The sequence below is a fragment of the Monodelphis domestica genome, chromosome 1, assembly GCF_027887165.1.
Source record: "Monodelphis domestica isolate mMonDom1 chromosome 1, mMonDom1.pri, whole genome shotgun sequence".
Lineage (NCBI taxonomy): Eukaryota > Metazoa > Chordata > Mammalia > Didelphimorphia > Didelphidae > Monodelphis > Monodelphis domestica.
Window position 1 is genome coordinate 304,223,693 of NC_077227.1, and position 20,910 is coordinate 304,244,602.

At 38.8% G+C, this 20,910-nt stretch overlaps 3 gene segments (V, D, J or C); all 3 read right to left on the reverse strand.

Moving 5' to 3' along the window:
* The window catches only part of LOC103105694 (immunoglobulin alpha-2 heavy chain-like), a 311,264-nt gene extending 293,416 nt beyond the window's left edge, over window positions 1-17,848 (reverse strand). Inside the window, exon 1 of the C gene segment in view lies at window positions 17,777-17,848.
* LOC103103780 (immunoglobulin heavy constant gamma 1-like) overlaps window positions 1-20,910 on the reverse strand; it is a 349,593-nt gene that overhangs the window by 216,633 nt on the left and 112,050 nt on the right.
* Window positions 224-19,724, reverse strand: LOC103103486 (immunoglobulin heavy constant mu-like). The segment is given in 7 exon segments: window positions 224-605; window positions 2,234-2,349; window positions 6,250-6,582; window positions 7,126-7,443; window positions 8,379-8,705; window positions 9,111-9,422; window positions 19,539-19,724. Coding segments are annotated over 6 exon segments (1,233 nt in total).

Below are 20,910 nucleotides of genomic sequence, written 5' to 3' on the forward strand. Positions count from 1 at the left end.
CCTTGACAATGTCCTTTTCCAGATCCTACCCTTATACATGAATCACTTGACTTTTCTAATATAAAGCAAAATTGGGTTTTGAGATTCCAAATAATACAGCCATACACGAATCTCAGATTAATTAAGAATATTCATCAGTGAATTCCCAGGATAGGGAAAATGTCACGGCCTTGGTAATTCTTTAGTGATTCTAATAAAAGTCATTGAAACATAATATAATATATATATATATACATAAATTTATTTATTTCAGAAAGATCTTGTGGTTTACAAGTTAACTAGTAAAATACATTGGTTGGGTTTAGGAATATGCATTATTTTTCTTTTAAATCCTAATTTTAGGAAGTTAGACATGAAGGAAAATGAAAGAGATGAGTTATATATAAAGTATTAAGAGGATATAGGAAAACCACATGTATATAAAAAGTTCCTTCCCTCTTTACCACCTCCATATGCTTTGGAGCCTCTTAGGCTTCCAAGAATTGTTGAAAGGGTGAATATCATCATTTAGGAAGCTTGGGTCAAGGCTTCAAGGAATTATCTCTTCTTTTGGTCTAGGATCTTTGTTTTCATATGCTTGTTTTTCAAGGATGAATTTATTTTACCTGTGAATAATAGAGAAATAATATAGTATAGTATAAGTATGCTAGATTTGAGGTTAGGAAGACCTATGTTCAAATTCTACCTTATACTTATCATGTCATTTTAATCTCTCTTAGCTTTAGTTTCTCCATCTGTAAAACAAATATCTACGTCATATATTTTATGTAAGATCATTTTAAAAAGACATGTTATTATGAATAATAATAAATGCATTACTTTTTTCTTGACCATTTTTGGGAGTAAATATCAGAGGCAAAAAGGGACCTGTGTGAATTCGCTGGAGAAAGTTCAAAATAATGAAAGTGACAAAGTGGAAATAACCATGACTCTGGAGTCAGAGGACCTGAGTTAACCTCCCTGGGCCTTTATGTCCTCATCTACAAAATTTTGTAAATGGTTCTTGAGGTTTTTCAAGAGATATTTGAAGAAATATGTCAATTGTGCTTCCTACAGGGATCTCAATTTGTGCCCCTATATGTAAGAGATGAGACCTTTTATAATCAGTTAATAAATATTTGCTAAAACTATTATGTGCCAGGCACTATCCTAAGCAGTGGAGATACCAAAGGCAAAAGACAATCCTTGCCCTAAAGGAGCTCAAAATCTAATGGTGGAGATAAAAAGCAAGCAAATATGTATGAACTATATATATATATATACATATATATGAATATATTTATTATATATGTTAAATAGAAAATAACTAATAAATAGAAGGCACCAGAATAAAGAGGGTTGGGAAAGGCTTACTGTATAAGATGATATTTAAATTAAATCTTAAAGGAAGTCAGGAAAGTTAGTAGATAGAGATGAGGAAGGAGAACATTCCAGGTACAGGAATGTGCTTAGAGTCTGAATATGCAATGTCTTTTTCAAGATATAGTAAAGTGTTTGGTGTCACTGGATGGAAGGATACACAGGAGAGTGTAAAGTGCAGGAAGACTGGAAAGGTATATTTACTTCAAGATGTGGTGTGTGTAGCAGCACTAGGTTATGAAGGGCTTTGAAAGCTAAACAGAGGATTTTATGTTTGATTCTGGAGTCAACTGAGGAACTATTGGAGTTCATTGAGTGTGTATGTATATAGGTGGGAGTGGTGGGTGACCCTGCTTCAGTAGAATTTTTTTTTAGTTCATAGTTGCCTTTGAAAAGCATAGTTTTCTTTCCCTTATTTGCTAATTTCTGGAAATTTTAGTTTTCCACTAGTACCAGTTTTGCTGATAACTAGGGAATCCTTATCTTGAGCCAGATGTGAATTTCTATAGAAAATACAACTTAATGTTAGCAGAGCATATACACAAACTAGTTAATAAATAAGCATTATACATGACATACAAAATGGTCAAATGACTATAACAGCAAAATGAGAAGTATACTCAAACAAGTAGTAATTTATAGCAGTAAAAATCTGTAATGCTTATAGCAGTAAACATATGCAATTAAATGCAAGGCACATTTCACACTGTCAATCTAGTATTGTTGACTAAATATATGTGCAACTATATCTTCAGGTCTACATGAATATTTAATTATTTAATAATAACACCATAACTTCATTAAAAAGAAAGGTGCTCACACCATACTTCCTTGAACACATTTGCTTAAACTGTATGCATCCTTGTCCTCTTACCTTGAATAGAGTGACTGTCGTACTGTAAAAAAGACTCAGCAGAAAGAGGACAATGAAAGTTGAGGCTGTTGTCCACAGATTCTCAAATCCTTCTTCTTCAGCATTCACTTCCCCTTCTTCATGGGTTTTGAATAGAAAATAGAAGCATCAGTGTTAGATTCAGTCACTTTGGGACTGAGACTAGACAGAGGATTTTGCTGCTTTGGGACAAGTTAATGGGAAAAAAACTGGTAAATAGAAATTTCTCAGATGTATTTTCTGTGAGGAAATCTAGAGGACATCTAACGTTATCGCCCCAGGATCAGAAACAGATATCTAAAAATAAGAAGGTTGGAAGTATGGGAAAAGCCAGCGACTTGGAAAAATTACACAACTGAAAATTCAGGAAGACTCTGTGAGAGGAAAGGCAGAAATGGGGGATGAAAATGCATTTAGAAAGGGAAACTTTTCTTGCAGTCTCAAAAGGACCCCATATGTAGGTGCTGATGACAGGATTAAAGTCACTATTTAAAACTGAATTCTGATTCTCACATTTGTGCCATGGTGATTTAACTCTGGCCACTCTTATGTGGCCAGAACAATGAGAACAATGAGTTCAATAAAAGAAAGGAAGAAAGAGATAGAAAGCTGATGAAAATTAATGTGAGAAATTAGTGGATTTATGTGTAAGCATCCACACATGTGCATGAAAATCTTGGTTTAGACTTCTCCTAGTCCAATGTTCTAAGGAACATTTCACACCTGTGCTCTTATTTGGACCTGAGAAATTTTCTTAAAAGACTAAATTTTAGATGAGAGGAATAAGAGAGATGTGTACTCTGATGAGCTGAGGCAAATGGATGAACCAAGAGTTTAATGAATTGTGGTTGATTTCAAGACTATCTTTTCCAAATTTGATCATGAAAAATACTTTCTTTGGAAAATCAAGGGTTGAAAAGAAGAATTGGGGAAAGTTGGGGCAGAGACAGGAAGACAGCTCACTCTGTAACTGTGGGAACAAATGAGACAAGGTCTTAGGAGGTAACTTAATGTTTTTCCTATCACCATGGGTCCTAAGCTGCTATGTCTAGCTGTCCAGAAGAAAAGGAATAGAATGTATTTGAAATCTATGGTTCCGCTTCCTTGAAAATATCTTTCCATGACCATGTAAATAAGGGAACTGAAACAGATATTTGATGATACCACCTTCCATTTCCTTCTCCCCCCTTCAGTCATGATCAGACACAAAACTTTTGTATTCATATGGAAGGACTAAACTGGTAAACATTTGGATCATAAAACTTCTCAGTAATTGGAAGTGTACAAAGAAGGATAATGTGCCAGCACTAGAATATATGAAATTAAGATAATACTACTAGGTTGCTGTTTAAAGCATCATTTCCATTGTTAATTATTTCTTAGTTTCTATTATTTATATTTTTCTGACCTCAAATTTCTGTAGCATAATTGTCCTCTCTCAGCTCTTTTACAGAAAATGAATTTTTTTATGTATGTCTGTATGTATATGTAATCTAACAGAATTTCATAGTTTTGTTTTTCCTCAAGAAATCATGACTAAATAGGAGAAAGTATTTGAAGTTTCTCTTGATTGCAGATGATTACTGGCAATAGGACCTGATATCTTGGAGGAACTAAGGCTGGGCTACATAAAGAAAGATTTATCCTATAGCCTTAGTGATTCGCAAAGATATTCAGGTGTTTCTGCTAAAGTGAAATTGAGGTTGGGGTAAAGAAACCAATGGATTCTTGGGAAATTTAGATTTTCTTGCTGGGATCCTTAGGACAGATCTGGGATGTGTTTAGGAATAATTTGAAGGTATCAGAGAAGAAGGTTTATCTAATGTAATAAGAAAAGGAAGATTGCAGAAGGATTTTTGCAATATGAACTTCCATTTGATTGACAGGACATGTGACGGAAGGTCACATGGGCAGCCTGAGTCAAGAATTCTAATGTCCCCACTGTAAACAGTCTCCTGGAGGAAGCTTTTGGAGATTAAAGATTTTCCATCTACCAGGTTTCTGGCCCTTTGGAAGACACCAGCTTGAGTGAGAGGAAACCTTCTTGGACTGACTGCTGGCAGCTGGACAGAAGACCAAAGAACCATTTCTCTACTGGACCTACTTTGGACATTTTATTCTGGGATCTTGGTTCATATATTGGACTCTATTTTGTGAGATTGTGTTTGGGGAAACAATTTATTTAGCATAGAGAAGATAGCTATGAAGATAGTTTTAAGGGAATTAGTTTTGGGTTTAAGATCAATATCCTTCCCTTACCCTTTTACCCTCCTTCCTCTCAACCTTCCCATCAATGAACTTAAAATATTTAAATGTTTTCCCTCTTGTGATTTCCCTTAACAATACCACAGTAACAGTTGGGACCCAAATGGTTTCTCTAGCTTCTGTGCTATTCAGGGAAATTATAGAATTTTGATTTTCCACATAAAATTTGTTCAACACATCAATTTCATTAGGGCTTGATGCCCTTTTGGTTGCTTTGACCTGCACCTTGCTAAGATTTCAGTGCAGATTAAAGGTATTGAAAAGAGTCTTCATAGAAACTATTAATTTTTCCTTAATTAACTATTATATCCAGTACCAAAGTATATGTTGCTCTGTTTGGACTTCTATCATTGGACAGCAGGCAATAGCTAAATGAGGTTTCTCTTCTCTTGTCAGGTACAGCCTCCACTAGAGGCTGTTCTTTGGATGAAGGGTCATTACTAGGTTTTTCTGGGGCTACTTGTAATTCCATTCTCATGTAACTTCTAACAAGGAGGTCAGAAGGGAAGCTTATTCAATGGGGGTCCCTTAGATATTTCTCTAGTTTTTTGAAAAGATGACCCTTGACTCCTTCCATAACTCAACAAGGTCATATTTGGTATCAAATCTCTCCCCTCAGTCTTCTCTATTCTGATTCCATCAACTCATCCTCTTTGAATGTGATGTGCTTTCTGCCCTAGGGGCAGATACTAAAAGCCTGGGTCAGGATCATCAGGTAGGAATATATCAGGGAGAGGAAATGGAAGTATTGTTTGGAAATAACCCTTTATCTTAAGTTAGGAATCACTTATCCCTGGAACCCTGAGGCCCATTCCCTTGGACATGAGGAGGTAAAATAGCCAGGATTCCACTCAAAGCCCAAACTGGAGCATTAAAGGGATCACTAAAAGTGATCAGTGGGATATGAAATTTGGAATTCTATATCCCTAGGCATTGAAATATGGAGTTACATAACTGAAGTTATTGTAAGAAGCATTGTTTCCTTTCTCCTCTCTCCCAAAGGGCTAGATATAGTGGGAAAATGCAAATCTTACCTACTAAGGGACAAAATGATTCTACTGACTAAAAAAAGTCCAAGTCAAAATTCTATAAGTGCTCATACCTCCCTGCCAGAGAAGAAGTTTTTATTTACTTAGTCTAGAGATGGCATGTGTGTGTTGTGTATCCACACATGCACGTGGATTATCAGTTTTGTTTCTACTGAAACTTGTTCTGAAAGGCTAAGAAACATGTAGAAACATATTTGTAGCATCTGAGCATCATAAGGTTGAAGGAACTGTAAGTATGAAGCAAAGTTGGGGAGAGATGATCAAGGAGATAAGGTCTAAGGTGGTGTATATGTGTGTGTGTGCATGTATGTATTTAGGCAAATAATTTTAGGAGTGAGGTGAAGCAACAGGATCGGGTAAGTAATGTTGTATAGAGAGAAGCTTGGGGAGAATCAGATACCATTATTTACTACAGAACCAGAACGGATATCTCTTTATAAAGATTTTTTTTATTTCTAATTTTTATAAAATGCAGTTTTTCATTTCAGTCATATAATCTTAAATACTTCTTTGGATATTCAGTTGGCCCAAAGGCCCCCAGAATCTACCTCATGAATAAGTTATATGGTGAGGGTAGGACCTGTAGGCATAGTAAGAAGAGGCTGACCAAGATCATACTCTCTCAGTAACAAGTATTGGTTGTGTCAGCTAGCACAAGGGAGACATTGACGAGGGTGGGTTTACCAGTGGACTTGTCCACGGTCCTCTCCGTTGATGACAAGGGCAATGCTTCATGAGCTACCACACAGGTGAAAGGATCCCCTGAATTCCACTGTGCCTCTGACACTGTCAGGATACTGTAGGAGAAGTAGCGACCACCTTTCTGGGGATCCTGATGGGGGCTGCTGGTGACATATTTCTCTGAGGGTATGGGCTGCCCTTTGTGCATCCATTGGACAAACACATCTGGTGGGGAGAAGTCTTTCATCATGCAGGTTACAGTAGCTGATTCCCTCAGGCTCAGCTCCTCAGGATTTGGAGGTAACAGGTAGACAGATGGGGCATGCAGGTCAACTTCTGTAAGCAAAGAGAAATTAGATGAAGTCAGCTTGAAAATGGCTGGTCTGAGAATAAAGAGTTTATAGTCAAAGCATAAAGGCAAAACCAGATTAAGGTAGGAGATTCCTGTGGTGAGTCTGGGGTTTAGTAAGAGAAAGTAGGAAAAGAGGCTCCTGGGTCCTCTAAAATCCTAGAAAAGAGTTATGTGTGATGAATGGAGCTCAAATTGAAAGATTCTCTCAGTCTTTTCCATCAAGAGCAACATGTGGAAGGATGAGAAAAAGGTTGGGAAGAAGGAATGAGAGGAAAAGGAAGATCTCATGGTCCTTTCCTGGTCTGACTTGGTTGTTTTTGCTCTGAGGGAAAAAGACTGAGCACCTTTGTCTGGTCTTCCTAAATCTAGACAGATGAACTCAAATTTTTTTTCAGAGACTCCAAGAGATTTAAAAGTCCCCCAGTCATATGGCCTCCAAGATAGTATCATATGATCCTGGACGGGCCAATTTCTGGGTTAAGGGGAGGGAGGAAAGATGACAAGGAGGAGAAAGTTGGAATCCTTACCCTGTGGCTTGAAGATTTCTTTCTTCAAGGGAACAGGATGATCAGAATGAGTCACGATGCATTTAAATGCTTCCCCTGAATTCCATTCCTCTGCACAGACTGTGGCTTCTCCCTCAGCAGTAAAGGTACCATTGGGGTGGCTGCTAGATACTTTAACTTTAGTTTTCAGAAGCTGTCCATCCTTACGAGTCCAGGAAATGCTCAAACTGTCATAGGTGGGCAGGTTTGTGACTACACAGGTTAATTTGGCTGATTTAGTAACAAAGATACTTGCAAAGGAGGGGGGAATGGCAAAAGCTTCAATGGGTGAATCTGTGCCTAGATTAAAGGAAAAGTCATATTTAGTTTCCAAAAGGAGGCAAATAGAGACAGAATTATACTGACTCTCCAAATACCAGTAGTGTTTCCTATGGATTTATCTTTCTTCTCCCTTAATGCTTCTCCTCTCCCTTAACACTTTTTCTTCATGCATACTCACTGCGGGCTTGAGTGCTTTCTTCTTTTTGATCAAGTGGCAAGCAATCTGAGTTTATGGATCTGATAAATTCTACAGAGCTCTCTGGAACTACTCTTCCAGGCAGGTATTAACTTCAGTCATCTCTGTCTAAAGGGAATTTCCTATGCTCCTTCTGGTCCCAGGGAAGACCATTCTCACCTTTATTCAATGACCAACTCCAGAGATTGCTAGGCAATGCTCCGAGGACTCCCTTTCTTATATCTAAGCTAATTATGCATCAGTATGCTTCTATTTCCTTTCATTCATTCCTCAATAAGAGGAGAAGAATGTAAATCTTTTCTAGTTGGATTGTTGGATACCTTATGTGATTTAAAGAGCTCTGATAGAGAATATCTAGAATTATCTTCCATGTACCCTTTCCCCAGTGTCCTCCACGCAAGTAAATAAAGAGAAGGGGGATTCTAGCAAGCATCACTGATCTCAGCCATTTGTGAGACAGGATGGGAATTAATTAAGCAGCCATCATCAGTGTTTGAGACTCCTGAAGAAACCAGATTCCTGTTTAGCAGAGCTGATCTTAGTTCTAAGTGGTTGATATCACCAGGATTAAAGCCTCATGGAATCTACATTTTCAGCACATTAGGGGTATGTTGATACATTTTTTCTCTAGGAGCAAGCCCTGAGCTAGGGAAGATTTCCTGGGGAAGAGTACTTCTCTGGGGATCTTTTATGATCTAGGCAGAACCGTAGAAGTGAGAAGGCTGCAATTTCCAACCCTCTTCTGAACATCACTTACTGATGGCACAGCTTGAGGAAACATTCTTCTGGAATTGGGCATTGAGGTGATCTACTCGGCAAGTGAATGTGCTCTGGCTGAGCCAGTCACTCTCATTAATAGTCAGACTGCTCTGCAGGAAGTAGGTTCCAGAACCATCAGGTAGGACTTGACCTGTAGAGAAGCCTGATGAAACTGGCCTCCCCTCTCGAAGCCATGTTAACTTGATCTCCCTTGGTCTGAAGTCAGTGACTTGACAGATGAGCTTGGATTTTCGTAGGCCAGAGTTGGAGAATGCATCACGGGGTGGGATGTACACAGTCACATTAGGGGAACTGCTGGTGGTATCTGGATAGAAACACAAGCCAGCAAAGGGGGAAGTTAGGACCCTGCCAAGATGGTTGCTTTTGCTAGGGATGAGTCTGAGGATGGAAGGAAGTTTGAAATAGAAGGATCAGCATCTAGAATGGAGGTCTGCCCAAGAGCCCCCTTAAATCAAGACCTCCCCTTTGAGGCCATTAGAGCCAGGGAGGAGCACAAGCAAATATATGGGGATTTGTGTGTATGGACTTTGGTGTGTCCATATGTTATATTTATATATGGACTTATGTTTGTGTATCTTAATATGTCTATTTGTGTGACATGTCCTGTGCTTTCAACTGGGGTGTCTTGTTCCCCTCAAAATTGCTGGATAGTTCCCCTTCATGGAACCAAAGCAAGGGTAGGGAGGAGAGAAGAGATAAAGGATCTTACCTGGGAGGGAAACTTGAACTTGCTTGTTGCTGTTGAGATGGCTGGCCTTACATACCAAGTAACTGTCTTGAAGGACATCCAAGGCAGGGAGGATCACTTGGGAGGTGGCTGTGTATGTTGGGCCACTCATTTGAGATGGGAAGATCTTTAAATCTGTGTGACTTACAGCACTTTGGTTTTGGTAGGTCCAGGAGAAGTTAATGGAATCAGGTAGAAAATCCTTCGCCAAACAACCCACAGCCACAGGGGCATCTTCGACTCCAGAATTCAAACAGGGTGAGAGGGAGAAGAGATTTGGTGCAGATGGGAGAGCTGAGGAAAAGATCGGGAACGACAAAAAAAGAAGGAAGAGGAGAAATGTTAAAAACGAAAGCTTTTTCAAGAGTACTAAGCCCGAAGCAGTGGGCAAAATGGCTAATTCCTTTGTAAAGTTTTAGGTGAGATGCAGGAGCAAGGTAAGTGCAGTGAGCTGACTTTCCAAAGGAGTGTATATTATACCTTCCTTTTCATGCATTCTGGGCATATGCCCCATTTTCTCTTCATCCATTCCAAATAGGATATAGGCACCACAGCATAGGCTCCATATAGGGCTTGGTACCAAGCATTGCCAGTAAAGGCACCATACATGAGGATGCATATTTCTGAAGAGATCAGCCCTAGGGAAATGACAATCCTCAAGACCTTCACTTAATAAGGAAACTTAACTGGGGGTCTGTGAACTTAAAAAATACATCAAAAATTAATATTTTATTCATTGTATTTTCAATATAATTTATTTTTCATTTGTAATCCTATGGATTTTATTTTATGCATTTTACTTTGAGAAGGCCTCACCAGTTAAGAACCTCTAGAAGAATCCTCTGGCAAAAAACAAAGCAAAACCCATTGTTGGTGAGCTTCAAAAATAGAGGGTCATGGAAGTAAATAAAGTTCTCTCTGAGCCAGACTAGCCTTTTTGCCACTTTGGGCATGTTCCAGCTCACCCCTTAGGCTCTACCACCCAGTGAGATAAGCCAAAGTCTTTAGGCTAAAATCTGTCAGCTTCTGGGAACACTGTTCTCCATGCTATGCCAAAGGGAGTTTTTCTTTGCTTTATTTAAGTCTGAAAACATGATTGTTGTATAGGTTTGGAGAAACTAGCCATCCACTCATGGAGAAAATCTCCTTCTTCATTAATCTAGACAGCACATGTATATTTCTGTATGGATGGTGGTATGTTTATTTCCCGGAGCCTTCCAAATCCCCAGAACTAAAAATGTAACATCTTTTTAGACAAGGAAAAAAGAGAGATGATGCATCATCTCAAGGGCCAGTGCCCAGGAGACAGGCCCCTGTTGATATGAGCAAAAGCCTTAAAAGCCTGAAACAATGGACTTCATGAAGAACTCATCCCAAAAGTTCTATGAGTATGGACCACTACAGCTCAGACCAAGAGGAAACTCATGGACAGACTCAGGTAAAGTAAATAGGAGATCATCAATCCCATTTCAGCTCAGTTTGGCATCTGTACAATGGCTTTTGTATGGACTGAGCCCAAATCAGTTCCTTCCAGCTCAGATAATTTCAATTCAGTCTAGAAAGGACTAAATATAGCCTCAGACTTTGAGTATGACTCAAAAAAGCTTCCGCTCAGTTCAACTCAGTTTACAGGATAGGGTAATGACTTATTGAGCTAATTCTACCCCTAGTGTAGCTCAGCTCCACGAGGGACTGAGTAGGGATCTGAACTAGCTCAGTCAAGCTCATTTGAACTTATTTTAGCTCCACAGAGCCCCAGCCCCAGCCTCAGCTCTAGTTCACTTCCAGCCCCAGCCCCCCAGGTCAGCTGTGCTGTAACAAAAGGTCCAGAGGAACCAGTCCCAGTAGAGCTTAGCCAGTATCTGTTGCAGAAAGAACTGAAATGAACTAGCTCAGTTTACCCAGGTGTCAGTATGGATTATTCCTAACCTGCCTTCCTTCCCCACTTCACCTTCTCCCACCCCTTGCCAAACACGTTGTCAGGGGGGTTGTTGGAAGGCTCAGTACAGATCAGTTTTAGCTCTGCCTTAGCCTTAGGACCCAGCCCAAATGTAGTGCAGACTAGCCCCAAAAGAGCTCCACTCAAGAAGGCTATGAAGATAAGTTGCAGTGCAACTCCAGTCTAGGTCAGTCTGGAGTCAGTGTGAAGCCTCAGCTCCAGTTTTACTCAACCAGCTGTAGTTTTGGCTTACCCCCACTCCTGGCTTTAACTTTAGCTCCAGCTCTAACTCAGCTAAGGGAGTGTGATCCTAGCTCCAGCCCCAGTCTCAGTTATTGCTGTAGTTCCAACTCTCTCTAGCTTTAGCCTAATCTTAGCTTTAGTTCCCTATCTTGGCCAGCTAGGCAGTATTGTAGATAGAATGCTAGACCTGGAGTCAGGAACACTAATCTTCAGGAGTTCAAATCTGACTTCAGACATTTACTAGCTGTATGACTCTGGGCAAGTATCTTAACCCTATTAGCCTTAGTTTCCTCTTCTATAAAATGGTTTGAAGAAGGAAATAGCAAACCACTCTGGTACCTTTGCTAAGGAAACACCAAACAAGGTCATGAAGAACATGGCTGAACGGGAATTAATTACAGTCCAGTTTCAGCTTTAACTCCAGCTCTTCTACAAAATCCTCTCTGTAGCTCAGTTTCTGAGAGCTCTATAGCTCTCAGTTTCATTCCCAACCCCAGATCCAGCTTAATACCATCTCTGGCTTCAATTTTAGCTCCAGTACAGACAGGTTCAGTGAGATCTCTAGTCTCAGCTCCAACTTTTGCTCAGTCCCAGCTCTGACTCCAACTCACAATCAGCCCCTCACCAAACCAGCTTAGCTCCTAGCAGCTTAGATTCATACCATTTTAGCTTTAGTTCTTCCTCTTTTTCTTCTCAGTGGAAACTCTAGCCCACCTCCACTTCCTATTTATTCCTATCTCTTGCCCCTAACTCAGTCCCAAACTCAATTCCAAGTCAACCATAATCACAGCTCCAGCTCCAGCTCATTCCTTAGCCTATCTCTAGCCAGCTAGAGCTCTGGTTCAGCCTCAGCTCCATATATCCTCAGTAGAAAAGCTAAGAGCTCCCACTTAACCTTGTCTCTGGTTCAGGTTTAGTCCCAGCGCTAGTTCTAGCTCAGTCCTAGCCAAAGCCCCAGTTCTAGCACCAGCTCAGTTCAGCTCCAACCCCAGCTCGAGCTCAGTTCTAGCCCTAGTCCCAGTTCTAGCCTCAGCCCCAGCCCAGCCCAGTCTCAGCTCTAGCCCAGCTTCAGGCTCAGCTTGAGCTCAGCCCCAGCCCCAGGTCAGCCCCAGTCCCAGCTTGAACTCAGTTCTAGCTCCAGCTTGAGCTCAGCCCCGAACCCAGCCCCATCCACAGTCCTAGCTGCAGCCCCAGCTGGAGCTCAGTCCTACCCCAAGCCCAAGTCCTACCCGGTCCTGCCCCAGCTCAGCTCTAGCATTAGCTCAGCTTCAGTCCCACCTACAGTTCAGCCTCAGTCCCAGCTTGACCTCAACCCCAGCTCTAGCTCAGCCCCAGCCCCAGCCCCAGCCCCATCCACACTCCTAGCTCAGCTCGAGTTCAGTCTTAGCCCCAGCTGGAACTCATCCCCAGCCCCAGCTCAGTCCCAGCCCCAGCCCCAGCCCCAGCCCCAGCCCCATCCACAGTCCTAGCTGCAGGCCCAGCTCGAGCTCAGTCCTGCCCCAGCTCAGCTCCAGCATTAGCTAAGCTTCAGTCCCAGCTCTAGCTCAGCTCCAGCCCCAGTTCAGCTCAGCCCCAGCCCCAGCCCCAGCTAGAGTTCAGTCCCAGCCCCAGCTCCAGCCCCAGCTCCAGTTCCAGCTCCAGCTCCAGCTCCATCCTAGCCTAAACTCCAATCTCAGCCCCAGCCAGATCAGCCCACGCCCAAACCCTAGCTTGAGCTTATTCCGAGCCACAGCATCAGGCCCAGTCTCATCCATAGCCTCAGCCATAGCCCCAGTTCTAGCTCGGTTCCAGCCCCAGTTTCAGCTTCAGCCTCAGGCCAGCTGCAGCTCCAGTTCTTTCCCTTCTCAGCCCCAACTGTAGCTCATCTCCAGCCCCAGTCCCAGCTCTGGCCCAGCTCCAGCTCAAGCTCACCCAAGGCTTGACTGCAACCTCAACCCTTGTCCCAGCCCTAGCCTCAGCCATGACTGTGTCCCTAATTCAATTTCAACTCTAATACGGTCCTAGTTCTAGATTACCCTCCATTCCAGACTCAATGCTGGCTGTACTTCTGGTTCAACCTTAGTTCTAGTTAGCCTCATATGTGCTCAGCCCCAGCCCCAGTTTCAACTATATCTCATCTCTGTTTTAGCATCAGTTAGGGTACAACTCCAGTTCCAGCCTAGCTCCAGGTACACATAGTGAGTTCTGTTCAATTTAGCACGACATCAGCATAGACTAGACTCGGTCCCATTTAGTCAGCCCTGAGCTTGACTTCTATCCCCACCGGTGACTGGAGTGAATGTTACACACATTTCATCCTAGTTCAACCCGGTCCAGATCAATTTAGTTCAGAAGCACAGCAAGTGATAATTATAGATCTACCCTGGCACTCATGCCATTTGGGGTGTCTTGGAAAGAGAGGAGGTAAGATAAATAAGCTTTTGGGACTTGAGTCAACTAAATCCCACAAGGTCCACTGATACCAATTTAACACAATCATCCAAACATCAGGTTTCTCCCTGATTCTCTTTTTTCTACCCTTTCTTAATTTCATTCTCCATTCTAGCTCTTTTTGCCTTAAATTCTGCAGCCCAGCATTAATCTGCATGTCCTTAGTCTTACTTCCACCTGTCCATATACAGGCTCCATGCCCTGAAACCATCTGCCACATTAGACACTAGCTTTCTAGACAACTTTCCAGAATAGGCAAAGAAATTCTCATTTGAACTGAAATTTTCTCAAAACTGAAAAGTTTTGCAAGATTTATAATCTATAATGGCATTGATGTTAACTATTTTCAGACCCAAGACTGCATAATAATGAACAATATTTACATGAACAAAGAAATTATTGGAGATAATCTCTTTGAGGCAAAGGCCACCAAATAGATCTGAGGCTTAAATTCTATATTTTTTAATTTAAATGAATAATTTGGTTTCAAATGAATTCTCTGACAATGAAATTATTTCATAGAATATAGAAAATATGCATTGTCTAAATTTTCTAATGTGCTATTTAAAGCAATGCTACTTTAATCAAAAACTACTAATATTGCACTTTAAAAGATTGACCATAAAAATATTAATGCACAATTTAACTTATAAGTATAAACAATATTAAATATAATGTATTTAGCTCATAACAATTTCTAATTAATACATGATTCAGAAGAAATTAAATTTATAGGATCTTTCAATTATTTAATGAAGATGTATCTACAAGATATTTATTTCTCAATAAATGTTCATTAAAATGAAATAAAATTCAACTTTATGCATGAAATAAAATTTTTTTCAAAACCCAGAAAAAGTAACTGACACCAAATAGAAGACTAGGTAAATAATGAAATGGGCAAGTCAAAAGCTGTTTTCTTACCTATTAGGTGACCAGTTATTAGAATATGTAGCTGAGCCTCTTGGCCTTGAAGGGGTCCATTTGATCTCATTTTATAACCATTTCTTTTATAAAATAATCTTGTTGGTATTTGTTGTTTAAAATTTTACCTGGATTTTCCCAGCTAAGAGTTGGCATGACCAAAAATATAGTCCACCTGTATTAATGGCTCAATGGAGAGTCTGTGCTCCAAATGACAATATCAAAAGAAAAGACTTGAATGAACTTATTACCTTATCATCAAGTGTTTGGTTCTTCAAGAAAAGAAGCCTGTTCAGTTTTCAATATAGTTTTGAGTTTTAGTGTTTTCTTAATCAAGCAGGTATTTTCTTGCTATAATTCATACATTTTGGAAATCAAAATTTGATTTTGATTAAAAATAGCATTTCAGCTTTGAATTTTTTTTCCTCTATCATTTAAAAAATGTAAAAATTCTCAAAGTCTAGGCAAACTTCATATAATACTGAATATAAAAATTAAATATGATAACTGTATCTTTTGATTACTGACATTACATTTCATAGAATTTCAAGATTGATATTATTTTATCTTTAAAGGAAAATCTAAACATAGAAAAAAATCTAAAGATAATATTTGAAGCTGAAATGGTTCAAAAAAGATTATCTTAAAACAAAAATCAACCAAATGAAAAATATGCTAGATGCATGAGTAAACCATAATAAAAATTGGAATTTCTAAATTTCTTAAGTGCCTCTTTCAAAACTAAGAAAATCCCAGAAGTAAAAGCAATGACAGGAAAAAAATAAAAAATAAATCCAAAGAATTAAAAATTATTCTCCAAATATATATTACCTTCCTTCTTTGCCAGTAAAAAAAAAGAAAAGAAAAGAAAAAGAAATACAAATTACCCAGGTGTTGTTTTTCTCAGTGGAGTAATTTTAGATATTTTGGACTATGCAAAAAACTAACTAAAAGCTACTTCCTTTCAACTGAAATGGGGAAATGAACAATCATTTTTTTTCCTTTTTTTCCTAGAATAGAATCAAGATGTTTCCTGCCACCTGCTTTCCAGATCCTTGAGCACCATCTGGTGCATGAGGCCAGAAAATGAATGGATACCATCTTGGTTCTACCTGGAAGCATTTGTTAATTTAATTTATGTTTAGTTATTTTACATCATTTGATTATTTATCATAAACATCTCAAGGTGAAGAAATCCACAGGATAACTGCTATTTTTCATGTTATAATTTTTGAGTGCACTATTTGTCTTTTTTCAGCTACCGATTTTGAATCTTTCAAGATTTAAAAATATTCCTTTATCTGAAGTAGAAGCTTAAAGTTTTTGAACTCACTCTAAATGAAATAAAGATAATATTTAAAGAAGAATTATAGTAAACGTAGTAAAATGAATTGTTTTAAATTACGTGTGACTGCCAAAAAATTATTTTAAAATTAAATGCTTAAATGTTAATAGTTTTAGTCATTTTCAGAATTTACTTTAAGATATTCTTTGAAAAATCTCTCATTTTTCACATTTTCTTATATTATATTATCATATTATTATATTATAATTATTATGTTATCCTTTTCTGTAGGGAACATTTTATATTTAAACTTTCCCCTTTAACCAAAGTAAAAAAAGTAACAGGAGATCAACTGTTTCAATCACTTTATATAAAACAAAGGCAGCTCCTAGCAAAATAATTTTTCAGTTTCCTGAAGTGGAGAAGGAATTCATGAGCTGTCCCTTGATCTAACTTGTTACTTTCAACTTAGAGACATAAATTCCTTCACTGATCTCCTTCAGCTTACAACTGTTAAATCAAACTAAACTTTTACATTTTCTCTCTCAACTTCTCTTCCAGTAGTCTTTTTGATATTTTAATTTATGTATGTACTTGTATAGATAAGTATATATGTTTACCACATGCTATCACACGAATATGCAAATATACACAACACACATGTATATTGCATGTAACACTACAGATAATCTATCTAAATATATATTTATTAAGATAAATAATAGTATTTTAATTTTACATGGCATATTATACACTGGATGACTCTATAGTGGATTTGATATAGGAGGAACATTCAACACTTATAGTGATTGTATTATGCTAGTATCTGCATATAAATCCTGTATTTGTCTCTGAAAAAATCCTTTGTACACAACTTTAAACCCTTTGTATGCTCAGGAAACAAATTGGCAGAAATAGTTGCATTCCAAAATCATCCCCATGTCCCAGTCTATCTGTCCCCCATGCTCTAACTTGCTCTCTTATTCCAGCCTGTCCCTCTCTAGATAGCTTATCCTAGAGGATATGCTTTTAAACGTTGCAAAGAACCCTACATTTATGAGCAAAAAAAAATCATGAATCTTTACTTTAAGAAATAGTCCCTTGGCCCCAGTACTGCATACCATAGATGTACTGGGGAAATTACAACTCTTGTCTCACAAAAACCTAGAAATAACCTTGACCTCTGCCTCTGACTGCCCAGGAAAAAGATATTTTCAAAAATAACATGATTTCTAATATGAATTCTATCTTTCCATCTTAATTCACAAGTTCAGTATTAATTCTGGCTGTCTAATACATATTGAAACTTCATAATTGAACCTTATTCAGGGGAAGTTTCTGAGAACCTGTGTCCATACATAGAAATCCATGCAATAAATGAGATTTGAAAGAACTGTCTCTTGACTTCTTGGTAAATTCTCCTTTTTCTTGTTAGGCTAATATTTGCAGGCAAGCCACTCATCTGGGCATTTTGACTCCCTCAGTCAGCTCTGCTAGTCATGTCTCCAGATAAAAATCCCAGTTCAGTTTCTAAGGTAAAATATCAACCCAACTAAGAAACCTTCCTTGGAAAATATGAAATACTAACTGAAATGCTTATCAACCATTAGAATCATAAAGAATCTCAAGAACACTGTTTAAGAATCTAAGTTATATCCAGGAAAATCACAGTTAGTTTACTCTAAGGCCAAAGAAACCATGGATTTTTTCTAAGATTCCTGGAAGAACTCTCCCATTAGATTTTAGAGACAGGGCATCTTTTCTTTCTTTCCTTTAAATGTCCCAAAAGAGTAAAGATGGCTAGAGTGAGAAGTTAGGATGACTTACCTGAGGAGACAGTCACCAGGGTTCCCGTTCCCCAGATATCAATCCAGTTGTCACATTAGGACAAGTCTGCCTAGTCCCAGGCAATATTTGATTTATGTCTCTGGGATCACAGGATTTTCCCCAAATTAAAGCCTTGTAGAGAGCTCACTATATAGAAGTAATCCCAGTAGAGTTGTAAAGGATAACTAAAGCAATTGGAAGATTTTTCTATGAGTAGCTTAGTAGAAGGAGATTACTTTCTTGCCCAGACAGATGACCTCTCATGGGTAGTAACTTGGGTACCTCTGTCAGAGACCCTAAAATTCCTGATTTCTTCCCCATTTCAGTTAAGATGCTACAATAATAAGCTAGAGAAAGATGTTGAAGTGACTTACCTGAGGATACAGTCACCGTGGTCCCCTTGCCCCAGAATTCAAAATAGTCACATTAATTTGGGTCCCTTTAGTGGGTATACAAAAACTTGGTCTTCTTTTTGCTAAGTCCCTTTCTGAATCTCATTTCTAAGCTTCTGACTAGTTAAATTGGAAGACATGTTAGTTGCCTATACATAAAAAGATTAGACTTTGTGAATACTTGGAGTGAGAATTATTGATCTATAATTTCATTTCCAAGATAGAAATCAATAATTTTCAGATAGATCCATAGATGACAAACAAACTCAGTCATGGTCACAATAAGATACATAGATCATGTCTTTATACTTGACTCTCTAGGATTGAGTTGCTTATAGATTTTTATTTCCCTTCTCATACTAACTGCTTCTCACTTGCAAGGGTCTTAATGGACCCTTCCACCTCTATAGACCGATTTGTCTAAGAACTGAGTCATGAGCCAAATGATGGTGTCTGGCCTGACTTGGAAGCCATAAAGAAGATAAAGAGAGACCATTCTTACTTAAGGAGACTTGACCAGCTCCAGCACCCCAAATTATCATCACAGGATCTTAATCACCACCAGACATAAACCTTTCAATGAATTCTTTCAGATTAACATGGCCTGGATTTCCAAGTACAGACCAGAAGTTTTCTATTCTCATTAGAGAGAGACCATCAATGGTCACATTCCTCCTTCAAGTAACTCGGTAGTGATTTTCAGAGACAGCAATTTTTTTAGGTCTTCCTCTCATATTTTAGTTTCTTTAACCTTCTCTTATACTATTTGTTATTTAAAGAAGGAGAATGTAGCAAAGAATTTATTTTTTATGTCCACAGCTTTCTTTAGATTTGTTAGAAAAATTCAATAATGAACCTGGGGCTCAGGAACACTCAGTCTGACCCCCAAGACTCCACTGACCTGGAAATCAATGGGACTAAAAGCTTGGGAACATTTGGAAAATGCCAATGTTACCAATGGTGATTTAATGAAAATTTAGTAGCATCTATTGCATATAATTATATTAAGTGCATTAAAAGGATTAATGAGGCATTTCTGCCCAATTCTTTCCTTTCCAACTTGATCCTTCCCTATGAGACTCTATAATACCTTTCATCTAAAAAATCTCCAAATCAAGGTTAAATATTTATCTGAGTAGCTGTGAAAACAGGATTTACCTGAAGAGACAGTTATAGTGGTCCCCTAATGTGAGTAATCAAAAAAACTTTTCCTTATGTACTTATCCTTCTTATCTATTTCTACAAAAATCCTATTGACTAGCTCTGCTCATTTGGCCTTCCCCATGCTAACATTTTGAGATCTTTCTCATCCATGAGTCTTCTGTGGTTCCTAAAGCCCCTTCCTTGGCCTTGAAGAGTCTTTCAGGTACCTGAAGATGGCTTTTCATGCCCAGTTCCATATATCCTTTGACAGCATATGGCAGGAGGCTAGTAGTCAGACTTGCCTTAGAAGATAGTCACTGTGATTCCTTGGCCCCAGTGCTTAATAAATAAGCATAAAAAACAAGTAAGCATGATCATAGTGCTGTGTCTCTTCAATGGTGTCTTCTTCTAGCTAAAGATTCTTATTTTCCTGTTTACTTCCCAAATGAGCTCACAATTTCCACTCCCCATTTCCTTCCTGAACTCATTATATGGTTGTTTCTCTAATAGTCATGGTATGAGGAACTCATGCACTTTCACAGTATTCTTACAAAGAAGCAATCATCAGAGACAAAAAGCCTTATGAATCACAAAGAGATGCTAAAAAATCATTGTCTCTAAATATGTGCCAAATTTGTTCCAAACCCATGAAATCTGTCTCATATTAGAAGATCACCTAAAGGATTTCTCATCCTTCAGATTCTTCTAAATGGGAGATAGAAAAAAAAATTGAATGGGGGCAGGTGGGACAGAGTGATTGAGGAGTGAGGCATGCGCATATTGAAAGTACCTTGGAGAGGAGTGACAATCTTGGTTCCTTTGAGAGAAAAACAGGTGTGGTTCCATACTGTCTTTGGAACTATCCCCAGGGAGGAGAAAGAGAGAGACATTTTTAGACATATAGGGGAAGCCAGCTCCTCAATTGTTCTCATACTGGTATTTTGCTTCCCTAGGGACTATAGGAAATTTGACCTTTGATAAGGTTTGGACCTTTCTCTTGGATGAGAAAGATCTTATTTCATTTCCATTAAAAAATCTCATCAATTTTTGTGGGTTTTCTGGTTCGACACATAGTAGTTAATAGATGCTAGTTGAGTGACTTCTTTGATTTATTTGCTATTTGCTTAGATAAATATGTTTATTCATTATTCACTATTTGTGATTATCTTTGTATAAGTATTGTTAAGGTCAGGGATTTCACCCACCACCATGGAAGACAGAGGACAATGTCAACAGACAAAGGGTCCTTATTATGGACTGGTGCACACCAGTGGGAACGTCTGCCATCAGAGTTCCAAGTTGCTTCTGACAGGCTGGGCTTTAAATACTTTTCAGCATGTACGGTCTTCCAGCCCCTTATCTGCTACCATCCTTGGAATTTTGCCTGCATGTATTGCTCTTATCTGCTTCCTACTATTCTTGGAACTTTGACAATTCTATATTGTTGGGGTCTTCCTGCAGCTGGAGTTTGGCATATTTATTGGGGTCTTCCTGGCCTTTATCTGGTACCCACTACAGCTGGGGTTTGGCATGTTTATGGTTCTTATGTTATTGGGGTCTTCTTGGCCTTTATCTGGTACCCACTGCAGCTGGCATATT